The 20,675-nt window shown below is 40.7% G+C and overlaps 1 protein-coding gene across 2 annotated transcripts in view; it reads left to right on the top strand.

The window, feature by feature from the left end:
• The first annotated feature begins 306 nt into the window (after positions 1-306).
• Positions 307-20,675, top strand: part of tpk1 (thiamin pyrophosphokinase 1) — an 83,195-nt gene continuing 62,826 nt past the window's right edge. For both annotated transcript variants that reach the window (XM_022193689.2, XM_022193686.2), the window contains exons 1-3: positions 307-410; positions 2,846-2,932; positions 10,445-10,519. In XM_022193689.2, the coding sequence (XP_022049381.2) occupies positions 2,890-2,932; positions 10,445-10,519 (118 nt within the window). In that variant the 5' untranslated portion in view covers positions 307-410; positions 2,846-2,889. The remainder of the gene's footprint in view (positions 411-2,845; positions 2,933-10,444; positions 10,520-20,675) is intronic.

Here is a 20,675-nt window from a genome sequence, read left to right as displayed (position 1 = left end):
CTGAGTGGTCCTCAGTGGAGTTTCTCAGTCGCCCAGTTTTCCCAATGAGGTACTGGAATGTGAACCTGGGATCAACCTGTCAACCTTGTGATTGGTGGACAACCTGCTCTGCCACTACAATAAACTGCAATAGCTTTCAATTTAACGGACAGCTCTTGGATTTCCTTTCAAAAAAGAAACAAAACAAAAAAATGACAAAAATAAATTGAATAAAAATGTTTTAAAACTGGGGTAAACGTTGAGAATTTCTGCATTAGAGCGTTGTACAAAGAAAACGCACTTCCACCCTCGGCCTCTAGGGGTCACCATAACAAAAACATCCTGCAGCTCGGTGCTGCTGCCCTCCTCTTCATGCTGCCTCCGCTCTCGTTGTCTGTTTACAACCTCAATGGCGCAAGGATCATAATTCTGTAAGTTTGAACTCATTTTTAACAAACTCTTATAATGTCAGCTTTATAAAATGAACTCGGCGTATTAGAAATGAAACGAGGAGATGGGATATTTGTAGTTTTTGACGGAGTAGTTCGGCTTTATCTGTGGACGAAGCGGAGCAGCGTGTTGTACGCGTTAGCACACAGCTGAGGTATGATCAGGTGAAGTGTTGTGGAAATGAATGAACAGCAATCGGTAATGATGCCAAAGTCCACTTCTCGAGGGAGGTGTAGCTTAATATGTGACGCTAGAACTTAAACGGGATCAGTTACCAATAAAGGAGCTTGTGAATGTTATTGTTTCAGTGAATGCTTCATTGAGAAGCTGCGTTTAGCTCACCTGTATCCTCATTGAACCCAGAGAATGTCTGATTAGTTTACTAGAAATACTGTATACTGATATTTCATGGCAGCTAAAGGATATAATATGATATAATAACAGTTTAATTATTGACTGACGCATTTAACTTGTGGGTGGGAGGGATGGATGCCTGCCATTGATAATCATTTAAGGGATGTGTTCAGAGTCTAGCTGAAGTTAAAGCCTCATTGTGACCAGGAATTCCACACTGCTGTCTCTGCTTTGCTATTTGGAGTTGAAAACTCAAAAAGAGGAGAATTAGAAAGTTGCAGGTGCAGTATGTATGCTTTTCTGCTGTCGTTATTCATGCATGTTTCGTATTATCTGCTTCAATAAGCGTTGGACTCTTAAGTCTTTTGCAAGTTTTTCCTGCTTTGTGTGTGTGTGTTTTACAAAATGCTTGGACAGTTTGCCCTCACAGTTACGGTTGACTGAAGCTTAATTCTACTCATATTGGTCATATATATATATATATAGATTCCTGCTTGCAAAGAATATGTTTCAGGGCTGCATCTAATGATTAAACTTTTTTAATGAATCTGCCAGTTATTTCCGTTTTTTTTTATAATATCATGAAACATTAATGTTGTGATTTCTTGGATAGTAAAGTATTGCTTCAAATATTGCAGCATCCCAATTTATTTAGTTTACTGTCATATAGCATATAGCAAATCCACACGAGTCACAGGGATCATGTTGGCAATAACGGAAACTATTATCTAAAGAGTTGCACATTAGACTTCATCAACAGACTAATAAATCAATCCATTAACTTCCTTAGCTGTGATTCATTTATAACACATTTCACTGCTTTATGGGTTTGTTTCATCTTGAGCACACATGCTGACTTGCCTGGTGAAAATATTGTAATTGGCAAGATATTGTGTCAATGAGTGTTTGACTAATTGATAAAAAAAACAACAACCTGCCACCTATTTTGACACAGATTAGTCAATAGAATAGAATAGTCATTTAAGACCTTTAAAAAAATCCAAAAACTCCATGTTCCAGCTGCTTCAGTTACAGTTTTTCCTGCTTTTTTCTGTATTATACAGTTGTAAACTGAGATATTTCATTTCATCACCAAGAACTCTTGAGAAAATGTGAAAAATATTTTTCACTATTTATATTTACATTTAGGGGCCGTTTACACGAGGACGCTTGCAGGTAAAAACGGCAAACTATTTCAACAAAACGCCCTATCGTTTATACGAGGACGGCGTTTTGGGGGCTTGAAAACGCAAAAATTTGAAACCGGCCTCCAGAGTGGAAAAGTAGAAACTCTCCGCCGTTACGTTTCCGTCTAAACAGCAAAACGCAAAACTTTGCCGAGATCTGACCACGTCGCGTACGCGATTACGTCACATATGTGCGCCGGTGCTTTGGTTTGCCAGCCGGTACAAGGACGTAAACAAAGATGACTGATTATTTCCATCCTTCATACCTTCAAGCAACTCTGGCAGCTCTATGTACACTACAGGAGTCGTACCAACAAACGTACAGAATCTGTACAGATTCCATTCATGAACATTTACCGTGGCGGAGATCCGAAAAGGGAGATAGTACACATGCGCGTAGACATGGCGGAGTTTTATCACAGCACCACCCAGCTGCCTGGCATGCATATCCAATCGAATTCCACACACTATAGAGTCACCGTATATACGCAGATTTCCTTCAAAACCACTCGTCTAAATGTGAAATGACAAGACGCCACTTTTGCGTTTTCTGTTAAGATGGTCCTCGTGTAAACGCCCCCTTAGTCATCAGATTCATCAGTAACCATTAGTTGCAGCCCTAATATCAGCATTTTGTCTCGAGTTACCGTTAGTCATATCTTAGCGTTGTCATGCTCTCACATCAGCATTAATGATTGTATTTACTTTGCTTGTTTGAATGTGAATAAGTTGCCTAGAAGAAGGCTGGTGATGATCTGGGATTACCGGAAAGTTTAAATAAAAAGTTATTCCTTTGATTGAGTTAAAAGTAAAGGACAAAAGAAGGAAACAAAAAAAAAACATAAAAGCAAAAACGTCTGCCCTCTTTTTCCCAGTTTCAAGTGGACTGTTTGAAGACAGGCTCCTGTGGATCCTGGCCATGGATGAAGAGTTGACGCCTTTGGATTGCCTGCTGCCCTCAGGTGCTGCCTTTCAAACACACGTTCCCTTGGCGCAAACACACATGCACGAAATCAATCAAACACGCTGGTCCATGCACGGACGCATATGGCATTTTCACCCACAAGCTATACGTGTGTGGGACGCCCATCCAAACACAGGCGATCTGTGTGCGTCTAATCAGAATGCACACTTCCTCGCACCACTGTCAAACTTGTCTTCCTCACTCTGCTTCTCCCACTCACTCTAACACACACAAACAGTCTTTGGGGAGCTAGAACTCAAAAACAAATCACTAGCACTTTCTTGACAACAGTGTGTATATGTATGAGATGTGTCGTTTTTGTTATGCATACATAATGAATTTTTGCAGAAAGAGGGCTTGATGCTTTTGCTTTGAAGGGGTGGTTTGATTATTAAAATCTTTCTAAAAATTTATCATCGAGCTAGCGTCACGATAAAATCCCTGTCATCATTTAAATTCACTTTGTTCCAACACAACGCTGGAGCTGTGTCTGACATTTGACTAAGCAAGTCAGCCCACAGTGCACAGGGCTGCAGACAAACTTTTTAGTTTGCTTGTACTGATGTGCTGAACTATTTTATTTAGATGCACCCAAAATTTTTCACCATGAATAATGCATCGAAAGAGTTACTTTGTCAGTTCCCATAAACATCGGCAATTTCTTCACGCATTATGCATGTTTGGAAACGGGAGTCGGTGCAGATAATTGTTTTGTACCTTTATGCTGTTTTCTTCTATAACAATGATCCGGGACTCACAGTTGGCATACGGTAGCTCTTCTTTGTCTAGATTATAAACAGTGGTAAGTGTTGCGATCAGTTTTGACTTCTCACTGCTTGGATTTACTGCTGTTAAAATGTCGCATGGATAGAGACTGCCCTGTCAGCCTTGGACTGGTCATGACAGCACAATTTCCTTTCAGACATTATACAGTTTTTTTTTTTAAGTTTTTAATTTGGAGCATCAACGTTGCAACTGCAAACATGACAAATGTGCATGAAGAAACTCATCATTTAGAGGGGGAAAGCTTAACTGCGGCTGTTTTTTGAAGCTACAATTTAAAGATTTTACCTAACGCCTCACGTGCATCAACAGGTGCTACAGTATACTGACGGTTCCCTAAATGCTTCACATTAGCATTTGCAGACACTGCTATGTGGCTGCCACATAGCACTCAGTAACTGCAGTGCAGCAGCTCAGACAGGTACATGGCCAAAAATAAGTTTGAAAAGAGTGAAATAAGACGTGCTAATGTGAGATTTAATCTAGATGAAACACACTGGTTTTATGTGTCTGGGTATTCTGGCCAAAGACAAACACAGAGGGATCTACCAAATGTCAGGTGCACCTGCTGAACATTGCACTTCTCAGATTTTTGGAGCCCTGGTAGCCTAGCCGCGCTAGACAACCCACGGCAACGAATTTAATTCTCTGCCAGGGTGGGTCTAGTTACCCTCCATAAGGCTCGAGGCTGGATTCTCCTAAAACTGGCCGGACCAATCACCATGAAGTGTAGAGTCAGAAGGCGGGCGTAACTAAGTGACGACAGAGGCGCGACGATTCTGACAGAAACAACCGGCGCACAATAAACAGTTATCTTTCGACTCGACTTTGGCCACAGCCCTTAAAGATTTGAAGCTAAAATTCAACTTGAAAGATAAACAAAGGACGGCACTGAAGTGTTTCATTGAGAAGAAAGACGTATTTGGACTTATGCCGACGAGATATGGCAAATCCTTAATATACCAGTTGGCTCCGCTGGTTGGGAAGCTAATGGGACTTAGCCACAATCCGGTGGTGCTCTAGGAACTCCGTCAGCCTATTCGTTGCGCTGATTTGTTGTATACCTACCCGATTGCTGCAGAGTGATTTGAAAGACAACCTTTTAGCCCGCCTCCCTCCCTGTCGAGCGGCCCTAGACCCTTGTGCCTTCAGAACATGGGTCTAGCGCGGCTAGGCTAGAGCCCTGGTACATTTAGTATCTCTTTTCCAAATGCAACTTGACAGTTGTTTTTACAGCAAGAACTATTTCCTCATTGATTGTATGATATTTTCTGTGTCCATTGGTGCTCATGAAAGGAAAAAAAAAAAAAGTGAAACTGTCCAGATGGTCAACTCTGGCTGCCCTACAGACCTGAGGAGGAAGCTGGTTCTCGCTGTCTTTAGCCACTGTTCTCAGGTCAAGGTTTGTGTGAGCTCCCTGGTGGCGTGTGTGTGAATGTGGAGGAAGGAAAGCTGATCCGAGCCGAAGGGCAGGTTCTTACCCAGACCTGTAAAAGGTCAAGGGGATTGTACAACAGCCAGACCTGTAGAGCAAAAATCAAGCGCATGTTCTTCCCTCTGTCTCTTGTATTACACTTGTTATTTCCATGTAATTTTTGAGATCTATTTTATAAAGAGCAAATGTTAGGACTTACATGAAAGAGATCCCTGCCTTACAATGCTTTATGTTAGAATGGAGATGCACCTTGTTTGTCCAGACTAAATTGTGGTGTGGGGTTTTGACACCGGCTAGAAATATTGTTCACCCGCGGAATGATATAAATAGGGAGCTCAGGAGTGAAAAAACAAATGCTTTTATCCCCAGTGCGCTCAGCTCTGCTTTTGCCTGTCTCATAAACATACAGTAAGCAGACTGTGTGTAGTTTCACTGACAAGATACAGAAAATGAATGTGAGGTCTGAGTCACAGAAAAATGCACTTTTTAATATATCTTAGTGATCTGTGGTTTCGGTTGCCTTCCTGGAGTTATATCATAGAGGAGTGTTGTGTTGTAATTCGGGGTGCCTACTTTCCTTCACCCTGCCACAGTATGGATAGCAGAAGAATCGAGCAGTACTCAAGCAGCAACATAAAATATTTGCCCTTAACCTTCTATGTTTGACAATGCCCAGAGCAGGATGTGAAAAATGCACGAAAAAAAAGCAAGACCAGAGAATGTAAGATGCAGTGTCAAGAAGTGTTCTTTTGTCTGTGTTAAACTGATTTAATATGAGCATGAAATGATTTAAAAGAAGGCAATGAAGGCTTAGCTCAGTGATGAATTGTAACTGGATTTACAGTTTGATATAAATAGCCCTACATTCATAAACACTTTGTGCATCATGCATTTGTTTACTATTTGCTGCATTGGCTCTGGTCTGAGCTTTTATTGCTGCCAATGTCTCAAAGTGCCTGCTCAGAGTTTTTTTTTTTTTTCCAATGACTCCTAGTTTTTGTGATCAACTTTTTATTGGCATTTAAACATAATTACATGAGTTTAGGCTTACAAATTGATAGATTCTACATAAAGAAGATGGATATAATCATAAATGTCACAGCCCAAAATGTCAAAGCTCTTTGCCTCCCTCCCACACTAAACCTTATGGAAATGCAGAGCAGCTATATTAAGGATTTTATGATAGTAATTACTTGTTTCCAGTATGATTGTCTTTACTGTTTTTGCCCGGTGTTTGCAGCCCCAGCGTTCCACAATTGCCGTGTCTGTGAAGTCAAGAAGCCATCTTTGTTTATTGACAGTGTGAGGTGCTTTCCATCTACAAGCTATTACTCGCTTGGCAGCTGTGAGACCAGCTAGTCAGAGATGTGTCCGCTTAAGACAGAGTTCCAAGTTGGAACTGTCATTAAGTAACAGGACTTTTGGCAAGTAAGGGATTGTTTTGGGCAATATTCTTGATAGCGTATCTGAAAACCCCTTCCAGAACTCCTTGGAGATCCCATGTATTAAAATAAAAAAAAAGGTCCCCTGTGCATTTTGATCTCATAGCATACAGTTTGATGATCGTAAGGCTTTCATTTTATGGGGGTGAAATATGCTCCATGGATGAAAGTGAAATGAATGACTTGATGGTCTGGGTTCCTGGGAGATAGTAGCGTGTTCTGTCAGATTAGTTTCCAATTTGGGTTGGAGCTATTTGAACTTGCTTGCCTCAGTTGTACTGACTGCAGGTTGCTTCAAATGAAGCTGCATACAGGGATTCATATAATATGAACAATATCTTCTCTTCCTTTTTTCTTACACAAACTGAACTATCATTGGCTTTTAATAACATACCAATTAATCACTTGACAGAAATAAAAAGACAAGAAAACGTGAAACCTTACAATTTTTTTGGCCTCTCAAAAAAGACACTATTTCTCTTGTTCCTACAGATCGCTATAAATTGACCCAATTTTTGTCTTTGATTGTTGGCCAGACAAAACAATGTGAAGACCGGCTTTAAATTAGTGGTTCACAACGTTCTGACACAAGCACAGCAACAAAAGAAAACCAAATCAAAGAATATGTCCTGTTTTGATCAAATGATAAATACCTCTGAAAGGATCCAACCTAACAGTGATGCATTGTACAGTGAAGACTATTTTCATAATAATTCATGTTACATTATTATTTCTTTCCTCTTTTTGTCTCACTGTGCGCTGATGAAGGCTTCAAATCATTATAGTCATCTTGTGTGCTGTTAAGCAGCAGCTACAGTATTTGTACTACATGCTCCTCTTGTACAGGTTTGTATATACTTGACACTCTCACACTTGTGCCTGATTGGAGCAAAGCAGGAACACAGAACAGCTGCTGATTTCGAATTCTCACACAGCTCGAAAATGAGGAGCGCACAAAGGCCAACGTCAGTCAAGAGACAAGCACTTCTGCTCCGGAGCTATCACCGGTTTTGAAGCATCCATCTAAACAAATGTTTACTCAAACACGTTAGCTAAGCATCACAGGCTACACTCTTGCGTTTGCTCACTGTACAAATCCAAGATTTAGTCTAAAGATTTCACAGGATGTGCAAATAATCCCCCAAACGGTTGCAGAACAGAGCACACAAATCCCCTAGATGATATAATTGTGTTGATAAAGTTGTCACTTGCTATCAAAGGTGAAAGATGCATTTCAGATTCCATGAATCATGCACTTTTAAAATCTTTTTCCCAACTGCACAGTATAGTGAAGCGCTTCTCCCTCCCATTAGATAAATTTAGAATATATTTCTATGCCTTCTTGAGTTTAATCTCTTGCAGGAAATGCTTATCTAGACTCTCGGAGGAGAATATAAAAACAGCCCCTGGATGTCTGCATTTTAAAATCCCTAGTGTGCTCAGTTAGCCTTTTAAATTTCACAATTTTAATTATAAATGCCTATTCCTGGAATATCTATGTGCTAGGTTATGTGCTCGGATTTAGTGTGTGTATGTGCGCCTGTTTATGGTATTTATGCAGTCTGGCACTTTTAAAAGAATCCCAAGGTGACATTTCTTTGAACAGAGTGCACGAAAGGCCACACACCTCCTTGTGTGTGCGCGTTTGTGCGTGTGGAGAGGAGAGTGTTTGCGTGGCCAAGGATTATCTGAAAAGTCACGGCTGGTTGAGTTTGTCTTTTGTTCTCTGCACACCTCCAGCCAATTAAGAGACAAGACTGACAAATCCACTCCTCCTCTTCCTCCTCCCCACCTACCCCTCCGTGTGTCCTGCTTTCTTTTCCTCCTCCTTTGTGTCGCCTCTTTATCCTCTCTTCCTTTCGTCTTCCTTTTACCTTACTCGGCTGGGGTTGACTTTCGTATTGGAAATGACCTTCCAGTGATGTGAACTTTTTAACAACATCAAGCCCAGCGCTGCAACAAAGTCACAAACCCAAAGGACAGTCTTTTTTTTTTTTTTTTTTTTTTTTTAATACCCTCCACACTTTCCAAGTCGAGCCAAAATGCACTCTTAACACCCCAGGGTATAAATCCAGAAAGGTTTTTATTTTTATTTTTTCCAGGTGATGCTCATTTTGCAGAAATAAGTTCATGAAACCTTAACTTGTGTCTTTTCTTCCTCACTGTTGTTTTAAAGGCATGAGAGGAGATTTAATTTCCTACGACTTTGAACGTAGCATGCGCATGCGCACATACAACCTCTCCCTCACCCCCCTCTAACCTCCCCCCTCTTAACATTTACGAAGAAACGCCCCCCTCCAGAAACTTCCGTAGCACTCGTGAAGTTGTCTTTTACGGCTGGGTCCCCCTGGATCTTTATCTGCCATTATGTAAAAAAAGATGAGCAAAACAAGCCGCCAGCTAACTACGAAGCTATACCAAAGCAACACATACAGAAAACACGTAAGTCCAAGGCGTACGTAATCTACGTAACTAGGCCTGAGCCGGAAGATTTTTGATTGACAGGAAAGGGAGCAAACCAAACGCCTCGGTCCGAGCGCTTTGATTGGCTGATGTTTTTCAGGTCCTGCCATGTCCACAGTTATTTTTTTAATTTTTTATTCTTTTAGAAACCATACATACAAGTCCACTAAAGGTCAGTATATTCATTTTATGTGAATCAGACAAATTAAACAAAAAAAAAAAACATCCTCCATAATGCCTTTAACTGGCCTCTCACTCGCACAAGCTACACTGAGAAACATGCAAGCTTTATTGGATTTTCCATATGGATCTGTTTCTGTTGTGTGAAAATTACACAAATACTGTTCAGGAAAAGTATGCGATGCTGAAGTTTAGAGTGGCATTTCGGCTTTACTGTGAAGGGGAACTTTAAAAATGGATGAGGAATCATTCTTAAAAGCCGACATAAGAGAGAAAGATAAATGAGCAAGCAATGAAAAGTGTGAAGGCGAGAGGAAGAGAGGTTTTGCTTAGTCTTTGGTCCATTAAGGCTTTTTTACTTTGTCAACGAATGTTTCTTTCTGCAGATTAGAAGTATTAGTCGGGGGATCTGCATTAAAAGCAGAGCAAAAGAAAAGCTAAAAGCAAGATTGATTGATGGCGGTTTTAGGGAAGAAATAGGTCTATGAAGTGCTGCGCCATGAGACGTAGACTTTGACAAAGAAACCTGGAGGTACCCCGCAAGAAAGAGACGAAGATGACAGGTTATGTTCGTTTCTTTTTCTCTGTCGTCGTGTAGCTACAGATGGTATGTAGTCGAGTTCAGGGTGTTCAGATGAGATTGTAATAAATGCGTGCAAGCCCAAGCGCACACGTTTCTCAGATTTCCCTTTTTAACAAATGATCAGAACTTTGATGTTAATTGTGATCCTGGTCAAGGAGAGGAAAGACACTGTAGCTTTGGGAAATTATTGCTTGAGCTGGATGCACACCGTCTGTCCTCGGGTTAGGTTTTGTTATCCTCTGATGTTGCAAACAAACCAATTGCAGCTTAATTGGATCGAGTGGGAAACATTTTGAACTCTCATGAAACCAAGACTTGTTTGAAATGGTTTCTGCCTTTAATCCTCTTAGTTTCCCTTCTCCATGTGGAGTGTGATAATGACCTCGTTATCGTGGTTTTGTTTTAATTTTGCTCTTTATTTAGCACAATCAGTACCACAAACAACAGCCTCCAGTCTCTATGTAAAACGTATTGTTTTAAACATGCAGACAATGATGTGCTCTGACTTTACTGTTTGTTTGTTTATTGTTCTAGTTGGATAGTATTTTCATTCAGTTGTCTGTGTCTGTATCTGATTATTTATGAGTCACACCTTTCTCTTTTACTTTCTGTCTCCTTTTCCAGGCACACAGAGGATCTGTCTGATCATTTTGAACCAGCCTCTGGATAAAGACTACCTACACATCCTCTGGAGTAAAGGTAGGTACCTCACACATCACACAGACAGATCAGACAAGCCCTTTTTATATCACGTAGATCCTGTTTGTATTGGTTTCCACTTAGCACGTATTCCCCTGTTGTTTTTGTCAGACTGTGCTCTCTAACCTGTGTAGCTTCCACTGAGCAAAATCATAATTGGTGTCAGGTCCCACCCTGTGCCCACCATTCCTTGCATTTTTTTTCCCCAGATAATTCTGCCTTTTAATTAATTTGAATTATTGTTGCGTCTGTAGGAGTTAAAGTCAGTACATTAAAAGCCAAAAATAATAAGCATTTTGATTAGGGATGGACAACAAGCAGGTAACTTGTAAATTAGTGACCAGCAAATCATTAAAATTTCAGTTAACAAGTATGTCCGATAATAAGGAGCATGGATGCAGACAAGGGACGCTGCTTGAAAGTCCTGGTGTGAATGTTGATTTTTTTTTTTTTTTTTTTTTTTTGCCAGACTGCTTTTCTAGCCTGTGCTCTGCTCTCTGTGCCACTGCCTTGTTTGCATGAAGGTGGAGTAGCACTCCTCAGACAAGCAGTGGACTTAAGAGCAGAAAAACAAAATGTACTTTAGGTTATACCTGACTGAAGTTGAGGACGGCAGTGCTACAAAAATCCCCCATTTGTCAAACAGCTGTTGAACAAGTAGAATGTAAAATGGCAGACTTGTGACGTCCCTCTGACCAAAGACAATCCGATCACGGCCATATGGTGCTTGTTATAATGGGCAAATTGCTATGAACGAGCTACAGACGTATGGTAATTATACAGCACGAGATGACTGAGCTGTCTAATGAGCAGTCTATCTTACACCTCAGTGGATTCCGGTTGACTCCGAGGATGAGGCCAACCAGCCCCTCTCTACCAGCAGTACCTGTACGTCAGTGCAACTTTTCAAATCAGCAGCACAGCGAGGGCATCAGATCAGGAGATTAATGATGGCACAGAGATGTGAGCTAGTCGGCACCTTTTAAACACTGAAGTCCAAGGGCTGCAGGTAGCCATTAATTAGTTTAACAGTGCACAAGGTTATTCTTTTGTAGCCTTTGCTTATCAATACGGAGGTGCACTCTCGCCTTTAATTTGTCTAAGCAGGGCACACTATTTAGACACATTCTTTTATACTTTAAACTTTGCGCTTCAGCACATATAATTTAAAATAAATAGTGATTGCTACATTAAAGAGTCAAGTCTAAGCTTTAACTTAAATAGGTTTACATCAGTGTAGAGAGAACTGTGTGAGAGATGTACTTCTTGTAACACCAAGTGCCCGAATTGCAAGGGAAGTAATGGGATACTTGGTGTTTCTTGAGCAGCTATACAATTTGTTTTTATGAAAGACATTGTATTGCACTGAAAGCTCTCTTTTGTAATGTTAAGTTCTCAAGGCAGCGATGATGACACATCCATTCACATTCATTTGTGTGTGCACCTGCACTAAGGGTAGCAGGTTGGTGCACAATGCAGACACAAGCACAACCACTCCGCTCAGCAGGTGACAGAAAAGACATAAAACATACCTACTTGGCTGAAGATCCCCGTTTTCACAATGTGTCCATTCCATTCATAACAAAAAAACCTGCTGTCGACATTTTCGAGGCCACTTGCTTTCTTTCATCAGTTAGGAGAAAGTGGTCGGAGTAGTCCAAAACATGGACAAATATGAAACCCTCTAAAGTCCTGCACCTTGGAAATTACACTTGAAACTCAACCTGAAGGTTTTCTCACTGTTGCACAGCTCTCGTCCATACATAAAGTTAGCAAGTAATTCACATTTCTGCAAACAGGTCGGAAACCTTCATGTTGTACAGGAGCTAAACAATCACACTGAAACATACAGTGGTTGTATAATACAGGCTCACTGAATGGCTCCACTTTAGCAGTTTCCAAATAGCAGCTATGCCCAAGGGCATTGTGATAACCATTATTGAAGAATAGTACAACAGTGCTGAGCCGCTTCACTTCAGCAATCCACTGATCATAAGTTTGTTGGCAGATTCTATGTTTTTGTAGTTGTAACTGGGGTATGTATGAAAATGCTGCATGAATACTATAACTCCTTCTATCAGAGTAAAATAGAACCATAAATTCCCTAAAACATGCATGAAAGGCTTATTGTTAAAAGATTAAAAAATTGGGTTTTTGAACAGAAGTAGAACTCCAGATTCCCTGAGGCATCTCTTACGAGTTTCATTGATGCGTAGTGGCTGTGCTACTTGGCTGCCATGTATTAATTATGCAAAGCAGACAGTGTCATATCAGTCTATATCCTACAACTTTGCTATTATTTGTGTTGAAATCTAATGAAATGATTAGAAACAGAGCCAAAGTAAACATGACTTAACTTGAATCAAACTGTGCTGAATTTGTTAAGCATTCATTTGTTCTATCAAGGACATTGTGAAACGAAGTGACCTCGATCACAGGTTCTCAACAGTTTTGATGCCGAGACCATGGAACAGCACAAAACTGCAGGCATACTAATTTATGAAAAAGATGTAATTCGCAAACTTATGCAATAAGGAAAGAAGGTTAGTAAACAAAATAACTTTGAAGGCAAACTCGTGATTAAAACCACATCAGATTGAATTTTAATGAACGTGGCTTTGATATTCTTATCAGCTTAGCAAAAACCCAAGAGGCACCTGAGTTCTTTCCATCGCACAGCAGTCCTACAGTTAGATACATGCTGCTGTCTTGGTTTGTTCCTTTTCACTGGGGGACCTCGAGAAAATGTTTAATGACATCAGACAAAGCAATCTTCTCATCTGATTTTACACCAAAGGTTGCCTGCTGCTTGAGATAATGACTCTTAGGGTGTTCTGTTAAGGTAGGAGAATAAAAATATGTACACAAAAAAACATTGAGAATTCATCAAAAAACAAATTTTGAACTTGAGGACTGTATGCACGGCAAGAGCACAACTGCTCATGTGCCAGAAAAACAAATGAAGCTCAAAGCAAATGCTTATTTTGAGGAGAGGCTTTGTGAAATTATTCTCCATCATCCACGCCTTTATAATTCAGAGTTGTAGCTAATTGAAGTTGTGCTGCCAGATTTTAGAGGTGCTTTGATTTTTAGCGAAATTCTTTCAATAAACAGTGTCCAAACACATCGAGACATTCTAAATTTTCCCAGAAATCCTGTGCTATCCACTCACTTTCTTCAAAGACCTGGTGAACAATCATAATGACTCAGTGCGTACAGCGCAACATGAAACTCGCTGCTATGTCCTGAAAAAGTGCAGTCATAACCAGCTGTTTAGTAACATCTATGGGAGTCCTGAGTGCTTTTCTGTGTTCAATATGAAGGACAAATCGACCCTCTGCATAGCAGGCCAACAAGTGTCTGTACTTTTGAAGTATTAACAGGTCATAAAATGATAGCGATATGTACCAATAGTAGGCACTTCATCAACAACAATAAGAAAATGGTTTGATAGAATGTTTGATACTTTCATTTACACTATGCACACTATGAAAGCACACCTTTGAAACAAAAAAAAGTTTGGTTGCATGAACAAGCTGCAAGCATTCTCCCCTAGCTCATAAACAGCCCATCATACCTTGATTTTGACGCTCCTTCGTCCTCCATCGCTCTTCCAGTAGCATCCTTGCAGGTCTCCCAAGGTGCAGTAGTCCACAGTTGCTTGGACCCTTTATTGTCAATGTATTTGAACTCTGTACTCCCACAGTAGAGTCTACAGCCTACGGGCATCGACCTTCACCACTTCCGCCTAAGTGACACACTCCTGGCACCTTGCTCCAAAGACGGTGTGCAAATGGAGGCCAATGCAATACAGAATCAGCATCTGGTGATTCCTTGTCTTGGCCAGCCACTGAGCATCTCAACCAACGCCATGTGGCAGCTTCACCATGGTTGTCCTCTGTTGCAAGAAACAGGTGTAAGATATACAAAGGACTGCCACCATAAGGACTGGAAAATAGGTAGCTCTTTATTTGCGGTCTTCAAAGATGTGTAAGTTTCCTAAAGAAAAAAACAGTAAAATTACAAAGGAAATGCTGTTAATTATTTCCAACGTTGAGCAGCATCAGTTAGCAGAGTGCTGTGTCGTATAGCCTTCACAGCAGACATTCCCTCCAGTGCTTCCCTCCAGTTTATTCATCAGGAGGCGTGTCTTCCCAGTTCAAACTGGCCAATGAGGTCAGAGCTTGAGAAGGGAGCTGATAAAGTTAACAGTAAAACACAGAATTTTTTAGAGATTCTTCCAACTCAGTGTCTCAATTTAAAAGCCTACAGTCAGTCATCAATACAAAACATTCAAAATGCACAAAACATTTGGACTTCCTTTTCTCTTTGCCTTAATTACTTGGAATTTGATCACACATCTATTATCCAATCAAAATCAAGGCACTGCCCACTCTTCCACCACATTAAGGAGAAGCTTATGAGGTGTGGCTCCTCTTTATGCTCCAGAACAAGATGGCTTTCACAAGGGACAGACTCTGACAGGTGATGGCTTTTAGAGCTTAATATCTGGTTAACATGTTTGTTTTTAATCCAACAAGTACAATTAGCTGTAAGGAAAAGTGCATTTCTGTCTGGGGCCACTGGATTTCTGAAACTGTGTAAAGTAAGTAATAAACAAAACACGGTGTAGTTAATGTCCACTTTTTCCACACAGACAGTGCTTCCTAACAGTCTCCGTGTGCCTGATGTTTACAAGTCATTTTTATATTGCACACATTTTCTAACATTTTGTTTGCCAAGTTCTATAGTCTCTTTTAAGTTTATTTGCTCCATCTTAGTCACATTTGTTGAGGTCAGTTTACCTCAAGTCTGATTTTATGCATACTTTATTCAGTGTGTATCAAGATGAGATCATGCCTTTATTGTTAGCTTTTTTTAGTTACCTATATATGTGTAAATGTATTAATTTGTATGTGTGTTTCATAGTTGTTAACAAGAAATTGATTGACTCTGTATATTGGTACACAAAGGGGTTATATTTACAGTAGATATTTTTTCTACCAAATCTTTTTTAGAAGTAGGTAATTCAAATGATTAACAGTTATCAACATTGGCTGATAAAAAAAGCATTTTATCGCAATAAAACTTTCATCTATATCACCCTGCCCTACTTCAGAGTACAGCAAAATCCCATTTTTTTGTGCATTTGCTCTGTGTATTCAGAAATCACACTGCTTGCTTCTCAGAAAATATCTCTCTAAATCTTAAATTTTTTGATGAAAAAATAAACACGACATTTAAATGGACTTGCCTGGTAACTATCAGCATGGTGAGATAGACCTTTAATAAATTGTTTAGGTCCATTTGATTAAAACGTAACCTCAACAGTGTTTTGCAGATTGATATTTATGATGTAATGTCCAAACTGTGAACAGAAAAGCAGTTTAGATTATGTGGTTTACAGAAATGTGTTACATACATTCTACGGCAATCGTATTTCATTTTTATTCATTACTTGGCAGAAATGAAGGCGCATGAATCAGGAGACAAGCATGCATCAAATCATCCAATCACTGTGAGGTAGCTGGACATATTGGATGTATGATGCAAACTAATGTTATATGGAAGATTTGGGCATTTGCTCATACTTAGACGAGGTTAAAAAAAGTTTCCGAGTGATTTCAGGTGGTTTCTGAAGCGCCGGAAGCAATGCTGTGGTTTGGGTGTCAGAAATTGGGGGGCTTTCTTGATCATTTTGGCTCTTGGCAGCAGTGCACATGGGACCTGAAGAAGCTTTGACAGGATGATGATTGCGTGTGAATGGCAGATCTCAGATCTCTCACAGTATGACGGTAAACACGCTCAGAGCAAATTCATCATTCGTAACTTGATATTCCATGTATTTTTAATGTTGTTTATGGGATAAGCAGATGTCACCGTGCGCATGAGCGTGTCTGAGTTTGTGTCATTCTCCAGATGGTTGTTCACCTGGCGGCGTCGTAGCCAGGTCTCCACCCTTGCAGACGCAGACATCCACGGTCTCGCACAAACAGACTCGCAGCAACTCTCAGGTCCTCTGATGTGCTGCCCCTGGCCCCCCCCTCCCATCATCCCCGTCACCTGTGGGAGAGGTAAAGCAGCAGGGAGCACAGGAGCGATGGGGGGCTGCAAGAGCTCAGCGCTGATCAAAGGGAAACTCATTTACGGCTGCCGAGTGTGATGTGGTGAATTGGGATCAAGCTTCTTATCTCACGCAGGCACCCTCTCACCCATCTAGGCCATCAGTCAGTCACCCACTCACTCATTCAATCAGTCACTCATTTACTTACTTCAAGATCCCTCATTTGCTCATTGTGCAACAAAACAAACAAGCAGCAGCAATCAGTGACGGGGATTCTCTTTACAAAACAAAACAAAAAAACTAGGCCTGTATTTATGACAAGCGCCACTTGTTGATGTTGAGCAGTTCGCTTGATTTTCGTGAACATCACCTATCAGCAATGAGTTGCACACATATCGGACTGAGTTAATAGGTGTGTGGAGAATTCGAGGAGAGAAGCTGTTAGCCAGGATCGAGAGCCAAAGACATCTCAATCGCAAATTCCAGCGAGACTGTCAAAAGAAGGGAAAGAGAATGAGCAAAAAAGCTGGTGAAATTGCACCACCTAGAATACCAAAAAGAAAGATGGAGTGGTGTAAAGAGTAGCAGAGTGGAGTGAGATGGAAAGAAAATTAGATGTTTGTGCAGGAAATCAATCAAATTCCAGGAAAGGTGTAGAGAGTGTGGTGGCTGTAGAGACAAGGTGACAGATGGAGGGAGAGAGGTGGACTGATGGATGAAGGGAAGGCGTCAAGGCATCATAATAAGGATAATAATCTTTTCACTGCTCTTCGTGACCGTTTGCCCTCTCCTGTACTCCTCTAAAGCCCCAACCTGACAGGTATTAATCCTCCTCACAAACCCCATCAATACAGGCCTGCTATATAATGTGCCCCACAGCAGCATGTGTGTATGTGTGTGTTCCTACAGCGTGCACCTTCTCTGCATCAAATTCAATAGCAATGATTAGAAACGACTAAAAAGGTTCAGCAGTGTGTGTGGAAGTGCATTATCTAGTGCCCACCCTATGTATCTATCGTGCAGCAGAGTGAGTGACAAGAGGAGCTGGTTTTGAAGCCAGCGGTGAGGGATTATGATGGCTAGTTTATATACAAGGTCATCTCCCCTTGACTGCTTCTGCCGTCCCTGCTCGGCTCACATCATATTGCCGTCAGGAATCGTAAGACATCGATGTCTCCGTCTGTGATTTTCTGTTCAGCTTGTTAAACTCGGATTCTCTGAGGAGAAGAGAGGATGTGGGAATTGGTTAGACTGTTGTATTTGTGGCCCACAATTTATTGTTTTCAGCCGGAGAATGACAGTAATTGTGTCTTCCCCGCCTGTGGATGGAGTGCAGATGGAGTGATAAGTTCAGATTACCCACTTTAGCCATTTAATGTGATGAAGACAAATAGGACGTTGAGAGATTTAGAAAGACAGATGCTTCCACAACTTTGTCTTGTAATGAAGATAAACTTTTGAATAAGCTTGACTGGTTGCATGTGTGTTTCTGAGTCAAAAGGTTTTGTGTTCAGGACAGCAGTTTTAAATAAAACAATCGCACTTTTTGTTTTTTTGTAATGCAGTCAGGAGACTACATGCTTGGCTGTGACAGTTTAAATGTAAAAATGCAAAATCATAAACATCGTCAAGTGGCTTGTTAGCAAAACAAACAGTTAGCTTCCAAGCTAAGTGTGTGAGGATAGCTCAGCTAGCTGATGCTTTAATGTACTTAAAAGTTGGAATATTTGGCGTTGTCAGTGGAAATTTGAGAGATCGACGCGATTGCTTCCATCTTGCGGTGTCTGAAGACAGTTAAAATGTTGCCGTTCAAGCACTGTTGAAGCAGGTAACCTTCACCGTCCGACAGCGAAAGGATCGTCATAAACCTCAATCATAAACATAAATAATTGCAAAACGGAATGTAAAAAAAAAATAGTTCACTCCAGAAATTTGGTCAACTGTTCACAGCTAATAAGTGCAGGTGGTCAATGCAAACTAATTAAACAAGTACAACCATGTTCTATTGGGTGTAACTGTTGTCTATACAGAAAGATGGATAAACCTTATCTGGAGTCACCCATAGGCTTCCCCCAGCCTTTGCCATCTTGGCAGTGCCTGACTCCAATTAACTTCAAAAATGAGCAAAGAGATGGAGCATGAGCAGATGCAAACATGTCTGAGTCATGAGCTGCCCTGTGAAGGCACCAACCTGTCACTCAAAGCTACTAATCCCTTAATAATGCATAACTTTAAGCCTTAATGCAATTTATAAAAGTCGGCTAGATATCTAAAACTTAACCCCTGTACATTTGTCATGAATGGGGAAATTTGCTAGAGAGACCAAAATGTTATTGATATTTATTTCTGCTGTAATGTTGAGCTTTTTAACTTGGAGGTCTGTGGAATTTGACTCGCTTTTAGTGCCACACTCAAGTGGCCATTGAGGAACTGCAGTTTTTGACCCGTCCTCTTCGTTTCATTTTTCAGGCTTGGACATTGCTACTTGATAAAACGTGATCGTCAGACTTATATCAGCCTGGTTTTGACCTGCTGTGCAGTTTAAAGATTTATTTATTTTTTCACACAAAAGCATCTGACTCATTGACTTTTTTTCCTTTTTCCCAACATTGCAACATATTGATCAGATAAGTTTCTGAACACGTACAGAGCTGTGGAGCTTCTACACGTCAGTACCCTTTTTATTTTCTGATTGACAGTTGGTAGTAGTAACATGCAAAGAAGCACAGTGATGTACAGACAAGGCCAGTGGGGAACAAAACTGCTAGCAGGTAGTCATGGGCCCAATCTCAGTCTCTACTCTCGAGAACTTTCAGGTGTGTTCATGAGGGCTTAGCGCTTTCCCACTGTCAAATCCTCAAATGCATGAGGCCTCTGATGTGGATACTGTTATTCAACCTTTCTATGAGTTTGCATAGTTGCATACTTGCCCATAGTTCAAAGCGGCATTGCTTAAACATAAACACTGTTGTCCTGCCCCCCATAGCTGTGTACAAATCAAACATTGATGTTATGGAGAACAAATTCACTAGTAATTCTGTCTGTAGTGACAGTATCTGGCTGCTCTCAGTTGTGGTCATTTATTGCATGTCTGTAGAGATGTTTGCATTTTTACTCAAACATCTGTGTCGGATTTACAGATGTTCATGGCTTTCCTGACTTTTGGTAGTTTGGTAAAATGTACACCAAGTAGGCATAACATTATGACTACCTGCCTAATGTTGTTTGTTCCACTTACACTACTGTTAAAAAGTTTGGGGTCACCCAAGCAGTTTCATGTTTTCCATGAAAACTCAAACTTTGTTCATGTGCTAACGTAATTGCTCAAGGGTTTTCTAATCATCAATTAGCCTTTCAACACCATTAGCTAACACATTAGAACACAGGAGTGATGGTTGCTGGAAATGGGCCCCTGCCTTTTACATCTGTTGGAAAATAATACTTTTCTTTCAAAAATAAGGACATTTCTAAGTGACTCCAACCTTTTGAATGGTAGTGTATGTCATCAAAAATTCTCTGAGGCATTGTGCATGGACCAGAGAAGCTCTCAGGGTGTCCTATGGGATCCGACACCAGGATGTTGGCAGTGGATCCTTTGGGTGCTCTTGGCTGGACAGTGGGGTTTCTGTGAATCAAAGTTGTTCCACAGCATCCTGTTGTTTGATCAGAATTAAGTCTAGGAAGTTTGGAGGTCAAATCAACATCTTGGGTGACTGTCATGTTCCTTAAGATGCTCCTGATTGTTTGATGTTTTTGCAGTGTGATGGGGTGCATTTTCCTGCAGGGATAGTCCAATGACATTTGGAGTTTCCATTTGCATGAATGAATGTGCTTGTTCTGGCACAATCTTTATTTAGGTGTCTAAGATGCCAAAATTCAAAGTTTTCCAGCAGAACACCAGACAGGACCAATATGATTAAAGGCATTAGAGGAGATTTAATTTCCTACAACTTTGAACGTAGCATGCGCACATACAACCTCTCCCTCACCCCCCTCTAACCTCCCCCCTCTTAACATTTACGAAGAAACGCCCCCCTCCAGAAACTTGCGTAGGACTCGTGAAGTTGTCTTTTATGGCTGGGTCCCCTGGAT

Source organism: Acanthochromis polyacanthus, chromosome 20 (assembly GCF_021347895.1).
Source record: "Acanthochromis polyacanthus isolate Apoly-LR-REF ecotype Palm Island chromosome 20, KAUST_Apoly_ChrSc, whole genome shotgun sequence".
Lineage (NCBI taxonomy): Eukaryota > Metazoa > Chordata > Actinopteri > Pomacentridae > Acanthochromis > Acanthochromis polyacanthus.
Note: the sequence above shows the minus strand (reverse complement) of the source record. Positions and strands in the feature narration are given on the sequence as shown.